This window comes from Dipodomys spectabilis, unplaced genomic scaffold, assembly GCF_019054845.1.
Source record: "Dipodomys spectabilis isolate Male_0828 unplaced genomic scaffold, ASM1905484v1 ptg000145l, whole genome shotgun sequence".
NCBI classification, from domain to species: domain Eukaryota; kingdom Metazoa; phylum Chordata; class Mammalia; order Rodentia; family Heteromyidae; genus Dipodomys; species Dipodomys spectabilis.
The window spans coordinates 5,060,661-5,082,049 of NW_024870822.1; the positions used below are offsets into that span (position 1 = coordinate 5,060,661).

At 40.2% G+C, this 21,389-nt stretch overlaps 1 protein-coding gene across 1 annotated transcript in view; it reads right to left on the minus strand.

Annotated features, from left to right (window-relative positions):
- The window catches only part of Caprin1 (cell cycle associated protein 1), a 43,763-nt gene that overhangs the window by 8,506 nt on the left and 13,868 nt on the right, over positions 1-21,389 (minus strand). The window contains exons 3-15 of the mRNA XM_042691714.1: positions 18,415-18,477; positions 17,947-18,033; positions 12,470-12,708; positions 12,306-12,388; positions 10,461-10,598; positions 8,625-8,677; positions 8,454-8,540; positions 7,056-7,211; positions 6,859-6,967; positions 4,545-4,606; positions 3,056-3,166; positions 2,732-2,881; positions 548-698 (exon numbers count right to left, since the gene is read on the minus strand). Coding sequence (XP_042547648.1) covers positions 548-698; positions 2,732-2,881; positions 3,056-3,166; positions 4,545-4,606; positions 6,859-6,967; positions 7,056-7,211; positions 8,454-8,540; positions 8,625-8,677; positions 10,461-10,598; positions 12,306-12,388; positions 12,470-12,708; positions 17,947-18,033; positions 18,415-18,477 — 1,489 coding nt within the window. The remainder of the gene's footprint in view (positions 1-547; positions 699-2,731; positions 2,882-3,055; positions 3,167-4,544; positions 4,607-6,858; positions 6,968-7,055; positions 7,212-8,453; positions 8,541-8,624; positions 8,678-10,460; positions 10,599-12,305; positions 12,389-12,469; positions 12,709-17,946; positions 18,034-18,414; positions 18,478-21,389) is intronic.

The window sequence follows — 21,389 nt, forward strand, 5'->3', positions numbered from 1 at the left end:
AAGCTCAGGGACCACTGAGTTCAAACCCAGGAATGCCTCCCCGTCTACCCCCTCCCCAAAAAAGTTGGAGTTTATTACAAACTGCCTAGTGACTTATGACTATAATCCTAGCTATGTAAAACTGGCTGAGATTTAAAGATCAAAATTCAAAGCCAGATTATTTCTCTCCAATTAAACTGCAAAAGGCAAGAGTTGAAGCTGTGGCTCAAGTGGCAGAGCAGTAGCCTTGAGTGAGAAAGTGAAAGGCCAACATCCAGCGCTAGAGTTCAAGGTGCAGTACCAGGAAGTGGCCCAGTGGCTCTAGTGGTAGAGCGCTAGCCTTGAGCTGAGGAGCTGAGGGACAGCATTCAGGCCCAGAGTTCAAGCCCCATGACTGACCAAAAAAAAAAAAGGTGAAGTACCAGCATTGGAAAAAATAAAAATACAAAGGTTAATTCCAGTGAAGATTATGCAATAAAAAATATTAAAATCAAAGCACTTGGTTGGTACCACCACTATGAAGTCTGCATTGGAAAGCAAGAAGCCAATAAAACATTAGTTTTCCTACCTGTTTGAAGCTGTTCTTGCTGGAGCTCTGTTTGTTCCACCTGATGCGGCTGACTAGAAAAGCTCTGGTTATAACTGGCCTGGTACTGATTTTGCTGTTTTAAAGTTTCGGGTTCATTAACAGGAGGAACAGGAGCATTCATATTGAACACCTGTAAGCAATTAAAGTAAAATTTCAGTTTGTCCTTTATTCCCATGCTCTGAATATGGCACATCTCAATACTGTTTTTGCCTCAAATGTAAATATCACAGAAAACACACACACACACACACACACATCCTTCAATGCATTTCAGCATAAGAAAACACTTAAGTTTTGAATACTTTATGAATATGCCATGAAATGGAAGTTGGGACTTAATCATAATACATGCAAGCAGTTTGATACAATACCCCTCACAGAAATTTAATTTTTAATCTTGTGATTCACTTAATTTTAATATTCTAATTTAAAAAAAGTATCTAAATGAAATTAGCACCAGGCATCAATGGCTAAAATCTAAGGATTACCTTTCAAAGCAAGCCTGTGAAGGAAAGTCCATGAACTTTTGTTTTTCTTTTTTCTTTTTTTTTGGTTGGTCGTGGGGCTTGAACTCTGGGACTGGGCGCTATCCCTGCGCTCTTTAACTCAGGGCAAGCACTCTACCACTTGAGCCACAGCGCCACTTCCAGTTTTCTAGTGGTTAATTGGAGATAAGAGGCTCACAGACTTTTCTGCCCTGGCTGGCTTTGAACCGTGATCCTCAGATCTCAGTCTCCTGAGTAACTAGGATTACAGGCGTGAACCACCAGCACCTGGCCCATGAAATTCTCATCTCCAATTAACCACCAAAAAGGATAGAAGTGGAGCTGTGGCTCCAAATGGTATGAGTACTAACTAGCTTTGAGCAAAAAAAAAAAAAAAAAAAAATTCAGAAACAGTGCCAAACAGGTCTGGGACTTTGGCTCAGTGGTATAGCGCTTGCCTTGCATGCCTGAGGCCCTGGGTTTGATTCCTCAGCACCACATAAGCAAAAAGAAAAAAGCCAGAAGTGGCACTGCTGTGGCTCAAGTGGTAGAGCGCTAGCCTTGAGCTGAAGAGCTGAGGGACAGCGCCCAGGCCCAGAGTTCAGGCCCCACAACTGGACCCCCCGCCCCCCCCAAAAAGAAACAGTGCCAAACAGAGTCCAAGCCCGAGGACCAACATGGAAAACAAAATAAAACAAGTCTTTAGGTACTGACTTAGATGTGTCTATTAGTGTTTTTATGTCAATATTTTCTAGAAGTTCTCCACTTTCAAGATACTTACTGATAAGCTATAGTGAAATAAAATCTCGATAATTTAGAAAACTATGCAAATAGGAGAAAATGTCCAGTGTTAAAATCTAGGTTATCATTTACTGGGATATTAAGAGTACTCAATTCCATTATATTTTTGTTAATTAAAGCAAAAGGGTAACACTACCAAAAAGAAAATATTCAGGGGCTGGGAAGGTGGCTCAGTGGTAAAGCGCTTGCCTTGCATGCATGAGGCCTGGGTTTGATTCCCCAGCATCACATAAGCAAAAAGAAAAAAGCCGCAAGTGGCGCTGTGGCTCAAGTGGTAGAGAGCTAGCCTTGAGCTGAAGAGCTGAGGGACGTCACCCAGGCCCAGAGTTCAGGCCCACGACTGGACCCAAAAAAAAAAAAAAAAAAGAAAAAGAAAACATTCAGGTGTATAATGTGAAGTCTCAAATTTATCTCAGATAAAGATAAATGAGTAACATCTCAAATAAACAATTTACAATTACATTAAATATAACCTCTGTCTAGGTGCTAGTGGTTCACACCTGTAATCCTAGCGACTCAGGAGGCTGAGGGAAGTCTCTGAAGTATAGCCATGGCTCAAGTGATAAGGAGCTAACCTTGAGCAAAAAAGCTCATGGAGAGTACCCAGGCCCAGGGTTCAAGCCCAAGGATGAGCACAAAAAATAGTAAGATAAATAAAAATAAAGGAAACTATAACTGGTCAGAGTAACACATGCCTGTAATTCCAACATTAGGAGGCTGGTACAAAAAGTGCTACAAGTTCTAGGCTAAGCTGAACTACACAGAAAAAGAAAGCAAATATATCGATAAATACAGCTCATGGACAGTTAAATGAAGACTCTTTGATTTTTATAGTATATACTATACACAAAATGTTATATGGATTAATTTGCATTACCGTTTGCATGGATTGGAATGGAGCTGCATTTACATTGATTCCACTGCTATGCAAAGGTTTACTTGTCCCAGCTTGGAATACTTGAGGCTGAGAAGCAGCAGGAAGGGATGATGACGCTGTACTCTGGTCTGTATTTAAAGAGATTGTTGCCTAAACACAAAGCAAATAAATAGGTTCTTAGTGATTAACTCAAAGTGGTTTTATTAATAATTTTAACTATTCCATTAAAGCAAATTAAATTGAGAAAGTCACCATTAATGAATTAGTAATTCTAAATTACCTCTGCCAATTCATAAGTGCCTAAACAAGCTTAATATAACTTGCCTGAATCTGATCAATTGGTTCCTTCTGTGGTCGTTGCTCTGTAGCATGAGAAGGCTGGTACAAGGGCTGAGACGCTGAATAACCCTCACTTGTGGATGAAACCAACGGAACCTAAACAGAAGTTTAAAAAAGAACATCAAACCTGTCTTACAAAATTGACCCTTAAAAAATAAACCGGCCCTGTCAGACAATGGTGACTCAGGCCTTCAATCCTAGCAACTCTCGATCTGAGGACTGAGGTTTGAACCTAGCTCAAGCAGTCCATATAACTCTTCTCTCCAATTAAGAAAAAGCCAGAAGTGGAGCTAGAGCACAAGCCTTAAGCAAAAACAAGCTGTAGGACCTGCTATAAATAGGACTTTAAAAAAAAAAAAAAGACTATGCTTTTTTTTGTTTTGCCAGTATAGGGGCTTGAATTAGGACCTGGGCATTCACTGTCTCTTCATTGTTTCACTTACAGCTGGCACTCTACCTCATTAGCCACAACTTTACTTCTGGCTTTTGTGGTGTTTAACTGAAGGTAAAAGTCTCAGACTTTTCTGTCCAGGCTGACCTTGAACCATGATCCACAGATCTCAGCCTCTTGAGTAGCTAGGATTACAGGCATAAGACACCAGCAATTTTTTAAAAATCAGAAATTAATACATTCTCTCTGTATTTGGGAACTACACATCCTAAGAATTGCAATTTTAACCTCAAAGGTTAATACACTTCAGTACATTATGAAGTCCCTTCACAAGTTTCTTAGATTAAAAAATCCATTTAAAAACTAAATGTTGTCTAAAACATGTTGTCTGAAACTCTACTTAATTTGAAATTAAACGGATTCATTTTACCTGGTGCCAGTGGCTCATGCCTGTAATCTTAACTACTTAAGAGGCTGAGTTCTGAAGATCATGACTGGCTCAAATTGATCATCAAAAAGCCCAAAGTGGAGATCTGACTCAATTGGTAGAGAGCTAACCTTGAGTGAAAAAGCTCAGGGACAGGGCCCAGACCCTGAGTTCAAGCCAAGGACCAGCACTGCACATGTACACACACACACACAATCCTTCGTTTTAATTACCTTTTATAAACATAAGAATGAACATGGAAAAACTCAAGAAACCAAAAGAAAAGATAAGCCTGGCACCAGTGGCTCACGCCTGTAATCCTAGCTACTCAGGAGACTGAGATCTGAGGATCGCGGTTCAAAGCCAGCCTAGGCAGAAATGTCTGTGAAACTCAGAAAACAGGAAGTGGCGCTCTAGCTCAATTGGTAGAGCATTGGCTTTGAGCTGAAGAGATCAGGGACAGAGTCCAGGCCCACAGTTCAAGACCCACGACTGACCAAAAAAAAAAAAAAAAGAAAGAAAAAAAGTAAAGATAATTACCATGATAAGTACCCATGTGTCAGTGAATCTGTGGGAAAAGACCTAAAAACAAACTATATATATACTGCTGAAGAGTGACCTAAGAAACAAACCTGAGAAATTATTATTCCTCTTACCTGTGTAGCTTCTGGTTGTACAGACACTTGATTAGGTTGAGCAAGTCTAGACTCAGAATGAACTGCAAAAATAACAAAATTATACAAAATCAAATTTCTCAATAAATGTGTAAATATCTTTAATATGGCTGTACATGGCAAATTTTTATGGCCAAAAAACAAAACACATATTTTGTTCATCAAGAAAAGAACTGTTGAGTATAGTTCTACCAAGTTTGGCTTTCAAATGAGTATTTTGGTTCACTGCTTATAATTCTAATTTATTCTCACATACATTTTATTTTGTATTTTTTTAAGGATAAAGTCAAATACCAGAAAGTAATCAAGAATAAGGTAGAAAGAATGACAGATATTCATTCCACAAGTTTGCCACTTAAAGCAATAAAAGTAGCATTGCCTATGCATACTCAAGACTGAATAGATATTATTCAGCTAATATTTTAACATCAACCTTGAATGTACTTCCCCCCTATGTTTTCATGGGGACTGAGGTAAAGGGGGAAGAGAGAATGAGAAGGAAAAGGAGAAAAAGAATAAACAACTACTTTAAAGCCTATATGAAATTCAATGTGCAACTTTATTTACAGTTCTTATCAAGTTCCTACCTTCCTCCCCAACCATGATTAAGACAATCCTAAGGGTGGGAATATGGCTTAGTGGTAGAGTGCTTGCCTAGCATGCACAAAGCCTTTGGGTTCGATTCCACAGTACCATATAAACAGAAAAGGCCAGAAGTGGCGCTGTGACTCAAGTGACAGAGTGCTAGCCCTGAGCACAGAGAAGCTCACAGACAGTGCCCAGGCCCCGAGTTCAAGCTCTGGGACTGGAAAAAAAAAAAAAAAAGATAATCCTAAGTACAGAATCACTGCTCATTAAGAAACCAAAAACTATCATTCAAGTGTCCGGCTACCTAAAAATCCTTAGAGCTGTGTTAGTGTTAACATTAGGCACAATTTGGCACGATCTGTCAACCTGGAAACTACCTATCTCTCACTCTGGTAAGAATTTAGATAATAAATATTAAAATTTTGCTTTCTAAAGCCAGATCACATGTAGCTCAGCTAGGAGGATATACCTTGGGCTGAGTCAGCACAGGGTAGGAAAGTCCATGAGACTTATCTCCAATTGACCACAAAAATCAAGAAGTGGGGCTGTGGCTCAAGTGATAGAGTGCTAAGCCTTGAGCACAAAAACTCAAGGACAGTGCCTATGCCCTGAGTTCAAGTCCCCCAGACTAGCACATTTTTAACTACTAAGTTTTCATAACTTTTGGTAAAATGTTGACAGATATTTTAAGCTTCCTTACTATAGAGAAATTGAAACCACCTTGCCAAATTGTTTCACTGAATGTGCTTTTACTCAGTCCCACTTTGATGGCATAAGATTACACAACACTGTAGATGCAGAATGCCACTACATGAAGAAAAAAAGACCAAGACGACCCTAAATGAATGTCACAAGAGATCATTTAATGCAAGGAGTTAACTAATTGCCAGTAACTATCTCACTTATTTAATCCTCTTAAGAATTTCCTTTCTTCAGTACATCTTGTTTTGATTTAGGGATTTACAAGTTTAGAAATTTTCAGAAATGGCACTGTGGCTCAAGCGGTAGAGTGCTCCCCCTGAGCTGAAGAGCTGAGGGACAGCGCCCAGGCCCAGAGTTCAAGCCCCACAACTGACCAAAAAAAAAAAAAAGAATAAACTTTAGGGCTGAGAAGGTGGCTCAGTGGTAGAGCACTTGCCTTGCATACATGAGGCTCTGGGTTCGATTCCTCAGCAACACATAAGCAAAAAGGAAAAAAAGCCGGAAGCGGTGCTGTTGCTCAAGTGGTAGAGCGCTAGCCTTGAGCTGAAGGACAGCACCCAGGCCCAGAGTTCAGGCCCCACGACTGGACAACCCCCCACCACCACCACCAAAAAAAGAAATTTTCCTGAAGAGATGCAGCTATCTACCGCTTTCATTTCTAATAGCAAGAAAAAGATTCTTGAAATTATAATCAGTGATTGAGAGGGAGCATAAAATATAGATATCTGCCATAGTAATAGTATAGTGATGCTTTATTTCCTGCTCTAAATGCTGGTGTCTTGAGTTTCAACATGCTGACTTCAAGCCCCAGTACCATCACACTAAGAAAGCAAAAAACTATAAACGGTAATAAAAAGTTGCATTATAGGAAAAATATTTCTCAAATTAATGACTAGGTTCAAAAGTTATGCCAAATATTAATGAAAATTTTAATTTTCATAAACTATAAAATATGAAGCATTAGCCTATACTTTCTCTCTCTACTAAAAAATGTAACATTACCAACCTGGAGGGCAAACCAGCTGAGGCATGTCCATATTTTGGGTTGGATTCATAGGCTGTGCAGATACAATGGCAGGATCAAGTGTCTGGTTTTCAAAATCCAGCATTGAGTCCTATGAGAATAATGGAATGGTGTCAAATGACATAAACACTTAAAATGTGTTATAGTTTGTTTTTGTAGTTTTACGAAAAAGCACATACCTGTATGAAATTGTAAGGACCTTGCATTTGTGCCATTAGATCTTGTACTCGCTGTCTCCTCACAAGGGGATCTGCCTGAGCCACCTGAGTCAAAGAGTGGGGCTCAGGTACTGAAGGAGATGCAGCCTGTGGTTGTTGCTGGAGTGAATTTACCACCTAAAGTCAGGAGAGAGATGGAAGAGTTCTATTCATTAATATCATTAGTGATACTCAAGCCATGTAAACTATCCTATAAACATAAGACTATAAAATACTCAAATGGACTACAATTATTCCAAACTTAACATTCTGGTCAGTAATATCATCTGAACTTTTCTCGGTCCCATAGGATTAACATGTAGCATTTCAGATTTACTTTTATGTTTTCTGTAACTGAATCTATATTATCTGTAGCAAATGTGTATTATACATATATAGATAAGAAGAACCAGGTATTTAGCCAGCACTCAACCAATGGTGGCCTTAACTATCACCTAAATTTTTTTAACTTTAATCAATGAAAATTACTTCAATAAAATACCCTCCCTTCTTATCTTTTCTGATGTTTCAGTGTTACATCTGATCTGTTTCAGATCTACTATTTCAATTTCCACTATTTACTGTTCTTAGTAATTCCTGGCTCTACTTGAAAATTCTTGCTGATTTTTACAACATCTCATTTATGTTCATTTTATTGGCTTTTAAGTTTCATTTTTCTCAAGCAAATGCTGAGATAAAAATCATTAAACTAGAGAGAGCCAATGGAGAGAAAAGGTGAATAAGGATGAATATAGGGGCTGGGAAGGTGGCTCAGTGGTAGAGTGCCTTGCATGCCTGAGGCCCTGGGTTCGAGTCCTGAGCACCACATAAGCAAAAAGAAAAAAAGCTGGAAGTGGCGCTGTGGCTCAAGTGGTAGAGCGCTAGCCTTGAGCTGAAGAGCTGAGGGACAGCGCCCAGGCCCAGAGTTCAGGCCCACGACTGGACTCCACCCCCCCCCCCCCCAAAAAGATCTTTTCTTTTCAAGTAGGTGCTAATGGCACACATTTGTACTACTAGCTACTCAGTAGGCTTAAGACTTGGACAATCTTGGCTCAAAGTTCATGTAGAAAAGTGTATAGGACTCAATCTCTAATTACTAGCAAACTACCAGTCTGGTGGCATGGCTCACGTGGTAAAACACCAGCAGTGAGGGTTAAAAAGCCAAACAGTAGATCAAGGCCCATGTAGGGAAAAAAAAAAAAAAAAAATCACAATATCCCACCTGAAAAGTAATTTGACAAGGGGAGATTTTGAGTCATGGAGGCATGACTCAAGTGGTAGAATGGTAGCTAGCGAAGTCCCTAATTACAAAATCCCAATATCATAAACATGAGAAAAAGCATAAACAAACATCAATCTTGTAATACAGAAACCTCTTACCTCAACAGTTTCAACTGTCCACTCATCTACCTGCTCTTTTTCACCACTGCCGAACTGTGCTTCTGCCATAAATTGTCTATTTACATACTGCAAAGCAAAATAAATGTTTTGAGATTTCTGTTTGAAAGTCAGGTAAGTTAAAGGTAATATTGTACTATGTAAAAATCATACCTCTGTTGATTCAACTTCACTTTGTTCAGTGTATTCTTCTGCTGGTTCAGGTTCTAAGCGGTGAAATAAAAGATTTTTTAGGTCAGTGAAAGTAGTTTCTAAGACATATAATGGATACCTGTTTAAAACAACCAAGTCTATAGAATTTACATCACAACAAAAAAGAACTGTAATGTAAGCTATGACTTTGGATAATAATGACATGTAAATGTAGGTTCAACTACAGTTAAGTGTACTATTCGAGGGGAATCCTGACAAGAGGTAACGCAAGTGTGGAGATGGAGGATCCATTGGAAATATCTGTATCCAGTTTAACTGTAACCTTAAAACTGTTCTTCAAAGTCTACTTTTAGACAGCTGTAGTGGCCCATACATGTAACTCCAACTATGAGGAAGAACTGAGTTTCAGGGTCAGGTGGGGCAAAAAGTCATCAACTTGCTTTACTGGTGCTCTGTAATTATTGAAGCCAAGCCTCCATTTGTGGCTTTTTGCTGGTTACTTGGAATTAATCTGGCAAGATTCTGTCTGCCTGGGCTGGCTTCAAATTTTGATGCTCAGATTTCAACATCCTGTGTTTATAGGCATGAGCCACTTTACCTGGCTGTGTTTAGAACTGCTCAGAATTTTACTAAAGTGTTACCATAGAAGTACTCATAATATCAGTCTAACACAATTAGTGCTGTGCTAGATTTCAAAATGAATTAGAAAAGAACCCTTTCTGCTGTGATATTTCTAATTTGTATTTGTAATGTCCTCATGATAAAAGAAAAAGTTTTAGCTAGGCCCTGGTGAGGATCACAGTTCAAAGCCCAGGCTGGGCAGGGAAAGTTATGAGACTCCTATCTCCAATTCACCCCCAAAAGAACCAGAAGTAGAACTATGGTTTGAGTGATCAGAGTACTAGCTGTAAGCAGCTAAGATCAGGGGCAGCACCTAGGCCCTAGATGCAAGCTTCAAGAATGGCACAAAAAAGAAAAAGAAAAAGTTTATGGTAAAAATAAACCTACAGAAATCAAGAAAAACATCTATTTAAAAATCCTTATGAGGCAGGCAACGGGCTCATGCCTGGAATCCTATCTACACAGGAGGCTGAGATCTGAGGATCACGGTTTAAAGGCAGCCCAGGCAGGAAAGTCCACAAGACTCTTATCTCCAATTAACAACCAGAAAACCAGAAGTGACCCTGTAGCTCAAGTGGTAGAGTATTCACCTTGAGCTGAAGAACTGAGGGGCAGCACTCAGGCCCAGAGTTCAAGCCCCACAACCAACCCCCCCCCAAAAAAATTGACCCTTACCCCAACTCCTGACCAGCAATACTTTAGAACTGTCAATAACCATAATCAAGATTAGCAGACTTGCCAGACGCCTGTGGCTCAAACCTGTAATCCTAGCTACTCAAGAGGCTGAGAGCTGAGGATCGTGATTCAAAGTCAGCCCAGGCAGGATAGTCTGTGAGACTCTTATCTCCAATTAACCACCAGAAAACCAGAAGTGGTACTATGGCTTAAGTGGTAGAGTGCTAGCTTTGAGCTGAAGAGCTGAGGGATAGCACCCAGGCCCAGAGTTCAAGCCCCATGACTGGCCAAAAAGAAAAGATTAGTAGACCTGATACTGAATACTTCATGCAATTACTTCATGCAATTACTTTTATTGAAATTACTCTTGATGTGCTTTGTCTTCACATTGTATCTTGTACGTTTTAATTTTTTTTAATCTAAGTATACCTATTCAATATTTAATTAAGTATGTAACTTAAACTTATAGCAAAGGAAAAGAAAGGCCAGGAACGTTAACTCAAGACCTAAAGGGTCTTATCCATCTAGGTCAGTACTTACCAGCTTCAGCTACCTGGTCTTCTCCTGTAGGTGCAGAGGCTGCTTCTTCTTCTTCACACAGCCCATTCTGGTGATTGTGGGTGCTATCAAAGTAGTTTGACTGAAAAACACGCTCAACAATTTCCTTTAAAGCTTTATCTAAAAAATAATGTGAATTAGAATGTTAGACTTATGATAACAGGCATAAAGTTCAACATTCTATGAAATACTGCAAAAAGAAAACCCTTATGAACGGCAAATAAAATATATACACAGAAACAATAAAAATTTCACCTAGAAAGTTGTATCCCAGATTGACAAGCTACAAAACAACTTGCATTAAACTCTGTGGGGAAGCCAGATGCTGGTGGCTCTATTTGTAATCCTAACTATTCAGGAGGTTGAGATCTGAGGATCACGGTTTAAACGCCAGCCTGGGCAGGAAAGTAAGTCTGTGAGACTTACAGTCAATTAAAATCACAGAAAAAAAAAAAAAGCTGGAAGTGTGTCGTTGCTCAAATAACAGAGTGAAAGCCTTGAGCAAAAGTTGCTCAAGGACAGCACCCAGGCCCAGAGTTCAAGCCTCAGGACCAGCAAAAAGGACATAAATTTTGTGGGATTATTTTGTTTGATGGGTTTGTTTTTGTTTTTGTTTTGGGGGGGCGGTAAATAGGTCCTGAGGGCCCGGGCATTGTCCCTGAGCTTTTGTGCTCAAGGCTAGTGTTCTAACACTTGCGCCCTAGCTGCACTGCCAGCTAGGTATCACTATCCTGCCTGCCTACCAAGTGGAGTTTAAACCCCCAAACTGCCAAAAAGTACTACAAAAAGGAGCAATAAATTGGACCTCATCACAATGACACTTCCCTGGTATACTTGCAACAAAAGCTAAGATAAAGCCAGGCACTAATGGTTCACCTCTGTAATTTGGCTACTCAGGAGGCTGAGATCAGAGGATAAAGGTTTGAAGCCAGTCCAGGCAGCAAAGTCTATGATATTCTTGTCACCAAAAAAGATGGAAACAGAGCTGTGACTCAAGTAGTAGAGCACTAGCCTTGAGCAACAAAGCTCAGAGACAGTGCCTGAGTTCAACCTCCAAGACCACAGCACTTAAAAAAGAAAAAAAAAAAAGGCTAAAATAGAGCTCAAGTGGCAGAATGCTAGCCTTGAGCACAAGAGCTCAGGGACAACATCCAGGAAATGATAACGGGAAGGAATTGTTTCAAGATAGGAGAGCACTTTCCTGGCCTTGTGTAGCAGATCTATATGTAGCAGGGCTATTTCAATTGGACAACATACAGAAAAATAAAACTTTTAACAAAATTCTATCAAAACACCACAGAATTAATCCTAATAAAACTATTACCATCAACTCAGAATAATGAACATTTCATGCTTTTCTTCACTTCAGAAATACATGATTCAATTCAGAAGTACCTATTTTCAAAACTTTATGGCTAAAAACAAGATGTATATAAAAACATTAATTGGAGGGGGGTGGGGGAAGGATGGGAAGGGATGGGAAGGAGAAACAAAGGAGGCTACAATGCTTGATAAGAAATGTAGTCATTATCTTGCCCATGTAATTATAACCCCTCTGTACAGTATTTTCACAATAAAAAAAAACATTAATTGGAGTACATGAATACCTTTTCATTAGCTATATAGATGTTATAATCCTAAAATATGCAAACAAGATTAGGTAGACAAGAACAACAAAGCCTTCTGAAGCTGAACAACAGTGGAGGATGAGAAAGATGGGGGTGGGAATTTGAGTGGGGGCTATTTTGCATATGATGGGAACGTCACATTAACACCTCACTTGCACAAATAAGACAAAAATCTGAAGAAATTTTTAGTTATACTCACAGGTTGTTCCACATACAGATTTTTCCTTTCCTTCCAACAAGTCCCAAAGGTGAATGGAGGCATGTTCATACTGTTCATTCAACCTATAATAAATAATACAACTAATCACCTTTCAGTTTATTAATTAAATATTTGTAAGTTTCTGTTACCAAGTATCACTGTACCTTAAGCTCATGTCCCGTTCAGGGTCCACTAGCTTGTAGAATTCATCCAACAACGATAATTCTTCTTCAGACAATATTGGCACTCCATTTAAACCTTGTTTCAGGTCAGTTCGCACTTCATCATCTCCCAATTTGTCCAAAACGTATTGTAGCTCAAGTACAGTTTTTAAACGTTTCTGTTCAGCTTCTTCTCTCATAAGCTGTTCCCGACGAGCTGTCTTCTTTATTGTTTTCTGAATCTACAGAAGAATGTAAGACCAAAAAAGTTAAAAGCTACCTATGAAAAATTCTCATTTTTATTAAGCACCATTTTCTAACTCACAAAATGCCTGGCACTAGTGGCTCCTATCTGTAATCCTAGCTAATCAGGAGGCTAAGATCTGAGGATCTCAGTTCAAAGCCAGCCAGCCTAGTTAAGATTCTTATCTGCAATTAGCCCCCAGAAAACTAGAATTGGAGCTGTGGCTCAAAGTGGTAGAGCACTAGCTTTGAACAAAAAGAGCTCAAGGACAGCACCCAGGCCCTGAGTTCAAGCCTCATGAACAACCAAAAAAAAAAAAAAAAAAAAAAATCAAACAAGATGCCAAAACCTACCAGTGACTACGCTCCCTTGCCCCAACAATCAATCCAGGCATCAGCGGCTCACACCTGTAATCCATGCTACTCAGAAGGCTGAGCTCTGAGGATTGTCAGCCTAGGCAGGAAAGTCCCTGAGACTCTTATCTCCAATTAAGTACCAGAAATCTCCAATTAACCACCAAAACACCAGAAGTGACATGGAGGCTCAAGAGCACTTGCCTTCAGCTAAAGAGCTCAAGGGACAGCACCCGAGCCCCATAGTTCAAGCCCCATGACCGACAAAAAAAAATAACATAAAATATTAAAAATGACTGAAGTCAAGCACAGGGGCTCATACCTAAAATCCTATCTGCTTTGGAGGTTGAGATCTGACGATTACAATTTGAAACTAGCCTGGGCAGGAAAGTCTGAAAGACTCTTATCTCCAATTAACCACTAAAACGTCAGCACCCAGGCCTTGAGTTCATGCCTCAGTTCTCACACACACAAACACATACAAACAAACACACACACACACACACACACACACACAGTGATTAAAACTCTTTATTTTACTGAGTAAGAAAAAGCAGGCAGAACAAAAGAAACTGGCAGTAAAAGATGACTAATAATAAGTACAAATGTATTTATTCCACAAAGACTGAAGGGATACCACTAGCAAGTTTCGCTCTTCCATTTTCAGGCTTATCATTACCTTGGAGATTTTTAAAAGGTCAGCATTTTTAACAACCATGGCTATGCTTTCACTCTCGTTTTTCCTTATCTAAAGCCTCACTATAATTAACAAAGAGAGAAAAAACAAAAATAGGGTCATATGAAGCCTATGTTAAAAGTAATGGAGACCAAAAAAATGATATAAGTAGGCTGGGAGCCGGTGGCTCACGTCTATAATCCTAGCTACTCAGGAGGCTGAGATGTGATGATCACGGTTCAAAGCCAGCCGGGCAGGGCAGGAAAGTCCATGAGACTCTTGGTTCAAATCCAGCCCGCGCAGGGCAGGAAAGTCCATGAGACTCTTATCTCCAATAAACCACCAGAAAACCAGAAGTGGTACTGTAGCTCTAGTGGTAGAGTGGTCGCCTTGAGCTGATGGACAACATCCAAGCCCAGAGTTCAAATCCCATGACCGACCCCCCCCCCCCCCAAAAAAAAGAATGGTAAAAGTAAAAAAAAAAAAAAAAAAAATACAAATCTGAATGTTAGCAGAGTGGTTCAATGATCTTAGCAATAAATAACTAGTGAATAAATAGTATGTATGAGCAGAGACACAATTTAGAATGATCAAGAACTTTCAAGGACTAAGTATCACATATTAAAATGGATGAGCTTTTCAATACTGGAAGAAGTTAAGGGTAGCTAGTAGCAAAAAAAAAAGCAAGAATGTGAAAACAAAAGTAAAATAAAGCTGAGAGCTGGTGGCTCAGTAATCCTAACTACTCAGGAGGCTGAGATCTGAGGATCACGGTTCAAAGACAGTCCAGGCAGGAAAGTCCATGAGACTCATCTCCAATAAACCACTAGAAAACCGGAAGTGGTGGTGTGGCTCAAGAGGAGTGCTAGCCATGAGCGGAAGAGCGCAGGAACAGCACCCAAGCCCAGAGTTCAAGCCCCACCACTGACCAAAAAAAAAAGGTAAAATAAAGCCAGCACCAGTGGCTTATGCCTACTATAATCCTAGCTATCCAAGAGAATGAGATCTGAGGAACACCGTTGAAGTGGCAGAAAAGTTCCTGAAAGACTCTTTTCTCTAATTAACTACTCAAAATCCTGAAGTGACATTGTGAATCAAGTGGTAGAACGATAGCCTTGAGCACAAAGAGGCTCAGAGACAGCACCCAGGCGCTGAGTTCAAGCCCCATAACTAACAGAAAAAAGTAAAATAAGAAAAACTACTTTTCAATAGAAAAGGGAAAAACAAAACCAATTACAGCTAGCTTGAAAAAGCCCTTTCTTCTTCTTTAATCTCCTGCTTGCTAGGCAAGCATTTTAACTCTTAAATCATGCCTCCATCCCTGAAGATCTTTAATTTACTTAGAAGAAAAATATTTAGTAAATGATAAAAAAAAAAAAAAAAAAAAGCCCACACCCTAGTGGCTCACACCTATAATCCTAGCTACTCTGAAAGCTGAGAGATCCTGAGTACAATAGTTGAAAGCCAACTTGGGAAAACAATTCCTCAAGACTCAAACCTCCAGCTAAGTACTGGTGGTTCATGCCTGTAAACCTAGCTACTCAGTAGGTTGAGATCTGAGAATCAAGGTTCTAAGCCAGCTTGGGCAAAGGCAGAAGTAGAGCTATGGCTCTACTGGACCACTAAGGACTAAACAAAAAAGCTAAGGGATAGCATTTACCCTCAGTTCAAGCCCCAGTATCAGCACAACTAATTTCTTATTTAAACCTCTTTCTTCCAGTTAACCAGAAGCAAAAAGCCAAAACTGGAGATGTGATTCAAGTGAGAATGCCAGCCATCCTCATAAAAGCCAAACGAAAGCATGAGGCCCTGAGTTCAAGCTCCAGCACAAGCCTCCCAACTCAAAAAAACCCACTATGGAAAATATGGCAGAGAATCAAAGCACTACTTTGAAGCCCAGATCCAAGTTCCTAAAAACACCAGATTGTTAAAACAGAGTGTATTTTAACTAACACAGGGATAGTAGCTTCAGAAATAGAGGTTCTATTTACTGGCATAGCAACCCTGCTCCTTTGAACCATGCTGAAAAAAAGGGAGGGAGAAAAAGAGAAATTGGGCATCCTTCATCAAGCCTGAAGCTCTAATCTAAATCAAATACCTACTTATAGACTGTGTTCTTTTATTTTCCCCAAAATTCTTATGTTGAAAATTTTGTCCCCTCAGTAGAATCCTCAAAGGTATTAAGGCTTCTGGGAGATTACTGTGGTCACAAGGGCCCCTTCCAAACAGATAAACTCCACTACAAAAGTTTTGCCAAGTGAGTTCATGTTCCCTTCTACCACCTTTTATCCTGTGGGAGAACAGTAAGATGGTCTCAACAAATTATTTGACTTTCATAGATAGTCAAAGAAAAATTCAGCTTTGTCTTGTTTCCAAAGGCTTATCATATCAAAAGGTATTTAGGAAAAGCCAACCATTCTACTGTGTCAAGATACAAAGGAGGGGAGGCCTTAGCAGGTGTGAATCAAACAGTAAAGAACCTGCTTAGGAAGTAGGAGTTCAAATGCCAGTAAGTGCCTCTCTGAAAAACAAGTATTGATACAAAGAACAGTTAAAATGTAGTCTATCAAGTCTAGTGCTGGTGGCTTAGGCATGTAGTCATAGATACTCAGGAGGCTGAGATCTGAGGACTGTGGTTCAAAGTCAGCCCAAGAAGAAGTAATGTCCATGAGATTCTTATCTCCAATTAGCCACCAAAAAGCCGGAAAGTGAAGGTACAGCTCAAATGGTAGCATGAAAAAGCCAAAAGAGAATGAAGAGTCTATGCTCAGTACTGGCACAAAAAAAGAAAAAGCAGCAGTCTATTAGTATCCCTTAAAATTCCTGATGGTCTGTGAAATTTTAAGATGTCATCATTTTGATGTGCATTATGTACATGTTGATAATATGCTGGTTATACATTTTAGTATTTCAAAAGATTCACTTGTCTTTTTTTGTTCACAGATAGCAAGTGGTCTATTTGTAACTGTTTTTCCTTTTTAATGACATCCAAAGAAAAGTTTAAGGCCAGGTGCTGATGGCTCATGCCTGTAATCCTAGCTACTCAGGAGGCTGAGATATGAGGATCATGGTTCAAAGCCAGCTGGGGCAAGAAAGTCCCTGAGACTCTTTTTTTTTTTTTTGGGTCCAGTTGTGGGGCCTGAACTCTGGGCCTGGACGCTGTCCCTCAGCTCTTCAGCTCAAGGCTAGCGCTCTACCACTTGAGCCACAGTGCCACTTCCGGCTTTTTTCTTTTTGCTTATGTGGTGCTGAAGAATCGAACCCAGGGCCTCAGGCATGCAAGGCAAGCGCTCTACCACTGAGCCACCTTCCCAGCCCGTCCCTGAGACTCTTATCTCCACTTAATCATCAGAAAATCAGAAGTAGCACTGTGACTCAAGTGGTAGAGCTCTCTCTCGCCTTGAGCTGAAGAGCTAAGAGACAATGCCCAGGCCCAGAGTTAAAGCCCTACAACCAACAAAAAGAAACTTTATGTAGAAATATATGCATGGATGTTATCCCCCTCTTCCAGTGTTATGGGAGTTACTTTTCTACTTTGATAGTGACAGAGCCATATTATCAGACTTGAACTATATTTTACAAACTGTATGAAACTAAAAACTAGGAGTAAACCCACTTTCTTAAAAAAAATTCCTAATAATGTGCCAACTATATAAACACATTTATTTTGATAACTGATAAAATTGTGGGGTGGTCATCAAATGTAAAAGGAGATTATGGCCAAGAGCTGGTGGTTCATGCCTGTAATCCTAGCTATTCAAAAGACTGAGATACAGGGCCTGGGAAGGTGGCTCAGTGGTAGAGTGCTTGCCTTGCAAGTGTGAAGCCGTGGGTTTGATTCTTCAGCACCACATAAGCAGAAAAAGTCAGAAGTGGAGCTGAGAGTTCAAGCCCCATGACCGACCAAAGGGAAAAAGGGAAAAAAAAAATAGACTGAGATACAAAGATCAAGGTTCAAAGCCAGCCTAGGCAGAAAAGTCCATGACAGCCTTATCTTTAATCAACCAACTAAAAGCCATAAATGGCAATGTGGCGCTCAAGAGATAGAACACTAGCCCAAGACATGTTTGAGTCCCAGGACCACATACAGATACACACATATCACACACACACACACACACACACACACACACACACACACACACACACACACACACACACACACACACACACACACACACACACACACACACAACCTTTTACTTACATCTTGACTTAATGCCATGAAACTCCTCTGCAATTCTTTTGCAAACTCCAAATTATTTGTGACTTCCTGGTATTTAGATACAGCATCCTAAGAGAAAAAAACCAACTTTATTACAAACACAAAGAGAACCACAAAATGTTCTTATTTAAAATGATGAACATAATATCGTCAATAAAAAGTTAATTTCTTAGCTGGGCGCCAGTGGCTCACACCTGTAATCCTAGCTACTCAGGAGGCTGAGATCTGAGGATCTTGGTTCGAAGCCAGCCCAGGCAGGAAAGTCGGTGACACTCTTATCTCCAATTAACCACCAGAAAACGGGAAGTGGTGCTGTGGCTCAAAGTGGTAGAACACCAGCCTTGAGCAAAAAACACTCAGGGACAGTGCCCAGGCCCTGAGTTCAAGCCCTACAACCGACAAAAAGAAAAAGGGAAAAAAGAAAGAAAGAAAGAAATTTATTATCTTTACCAGCTGATCTTGATTGAGCCTTTCCCCTTTGTTCATTCGTTCCTGGTAATCATCAAGCTTACCCTATATTTAAAAAAAAAAAGAAAGAATTACATTCCTTATTTAAAACATCAGTTTAACAATGCTAAAATGAAAAAACTCAAAGCAGTCTTCTCTCCATCTCAAATTAAATAATTTTTAGAATACTCCAGATAATATATTAAACTTATGTAAGTTTAACAGTGAAATAAATTGAAATACTTTGACCATTGTTGAACTATACTACTTGTAATGAAAGACACTACTCTTTACAGTAGTTTAGAAAAGGATAAGCAGGTTTAGAGAACCTATTTTTCTGAATAAACCACAAGTATAGTCAGTCATCTTTGATAAACCTTACCCATTTATCTTGAATAACATCCATTTATCTTGAATAACATAAGAGATACTTCCAAACTACTGTTTCACATACAGGCAACTTTGCTTTGTTACTACAAGGATGAGGAAAAATAGCTACCTTTTTTCCCCTAAGATGAAAACTTGGGCAGTTTCTTAGGCTAGTGATATTAAATAAGACTCCAAAGAAAAAATATTCAGGACAAGCACCAATGCTCATGCCTTATAGTCCTGTGTTCGTCTCTATAATCCTAGCTGCCCAAGGCTGGGATCTGAGAAACTCCATGTGAAGACAGCCCAGCAGATAAATCCAAGAGCTCTTTAAAACTTCGGGTGTGGCTTAAGTGGCAGAATGACAGCTGTGAGCAAAAGGGGGCAAGAGGCCTTGAACTCAGGTAATACAAAAGTTAAGAATTCAGTTACTATGGTAAGGATGAGAGAATAGAAAGAAAACAGAAAAAATAAGGAATATGAATAGGACTGAGAATGTGGCCTAGGGGTAGTGTGTTTGCCTAGTATGCATGAAGCCCTGGGTTCAATTCCACATAAACAGAAGAAGCCAGAAGTGGTGCTGTGGCTCAAGTAGTAGAGTGCTAGCTTTGAGCAAAAGCTCAGGACAGTGCCAGGCTGAGTGCATGCCCCAGGACTGGCCAAAAAAAAAAAAAAAAAAGAATTATTAATATACATCTTCAAGAGGGTATCAGGGAAAGTACAGAACTCCAGGGAAAAGGGGTGAAAAAGTGTAGCAGTGGTGTTCACTGAACATTGCTAAGTGAATTATATAACTTACAGGTGGAGACAGGAGGGAGGACTGGGGAGAATGAGGGAACAGAGGACACTGCACAAAAGGAAATGTAGGGGCTGGGAATATGGCTTAGTGGTAGGAGAGTGCTTGACCTAGCATGCACGAAGGCCTCGGTTCGATTCCTCAGTACCACGTAAGCAGAAAAGGCTGGATGTGGCTCTGTGACTCAAGTGGAAGAGTGCTAGCCTTGAGCAAAAAGAAGCTCTGGGACAGTGTTCAGGCCCTGAGTTCAAGTCCTAGGACTGTCAAGAAACAAAAGTAAAAAGAAATGTACTCATTACCTAACTCCTGTAATTGTAATCCCTCTGTACATCACCTCTATAATAACAATAAATATTTTTTAAAGAATAATGAAGGGGCTGGGAGGTGGCTCAGTGGTAGAGCGCTTGCCTTGCATGCCTGAGGCCCTGGGTTCGATTTCTCAGCACCACATAAGCAAAAAGAAAAAAGCTGGAAGTGGCGCTGTGGCTCAAGCGGTAGAGTGCTAGCCTTGAGCTGAAGAGCTGAGGGACAGCGCCCAGGCCCAGAGTTCAGGCCCCATGACCGGACCCAAAAAAAAAAAAATTCAGATCAGAAATGAGGTTAAAGGCAATGACAGTGAGTTTTTTTTGTTTGTTTTTAATTTTTTTGGGGGGGTCCGGTCGTGGGGCCTGAACTCTGGGCCTGGGCACTGTCCCTCAGCTCTTCAGCTCAAGGCTAGCGCTCTACCGCTTGAGCCACAGAACCACTTCCAGCTTTTTTCTTTTTGCTTATGTGGTGCTGAGGAATTGAACCCAGGGCCTCAGGCATGCAAGGCAAGCGCTCTACCACTGAGCCATCTTCCTAGCCCCGACAGTGAGTTTTTATTAAGTCAAATGGCCCATTTTTCTTTACACAATGTCAACTTGCACAACATCATTCTACTTTAAACTAAAAAGCTCACTTTTAGTGTAATTAGGTTACACGAGAAGTGTAGAAATCACGAGTCACTAAATCACACAGCAAAATGTTCACTTTTACTCTAGACTTCAACAAAACAGTATGAAAACTCAAGTCTAGCCAAGCACTGGTGGCTCAAACCTGTAATCTTAGCTTCTCAGAAGGCTGAGATCTAAGAATCAGTCAAAAGGTAGCCTGGACAGGAAAGTCATGAGACTCATTATCTCTAATGACCAGAAAACTCGAAGTGGAGCTGTGGCTCAAAGTAGTAGAACATTAGCCTTGAGCAAAAAAGCTCACGAACAGCACCCAGGCCCCGAGTTCAAGCCCCATAACTGGTCCCTCATCTCAAAAGAAAACCCTTTAATAGAGATTTTCAAAACACTCCAAAAGGGCTGGGAAGGTGGCTCAGTGGTAGAGAGCTTGCCTTGCAGGCCTGAGGCCCTGGGTTTGATTCCTAAAGTAAAAAGTCGGAAGTGGCGCTGTGGTTCAAGTGGTAGAGCGCTAGCCTTGAGCTGAAGAGCTGAGGGACAGCACCCAGGCCCAGAGTTCAGGCCCCACAACTGGACTCCCCCACACACAAAAAAGGTCCAAAATTCACTGCTCATGATTCCTTGTACTTATCAAGTTCAACCACCTAATCAAAAGATATAGTATATCAGTGGCTCTGTGGCCCAAAGTGGTAGAGCACTAGCTCTGAGCAAAAGAACTCACTGGGTGGAGTTCAAGCTCCAGGACTGACCAAAAAAAAAAAAAACGTAGTACATCAAATAGAGGCTACAAATCTATGAAACATTTTTCTAAGCACAATAAAGTTTCATCAGAGCTTTAAACAGGTTCAGTAACTATTAGTAATTTCTTCACTATTATTATAAAT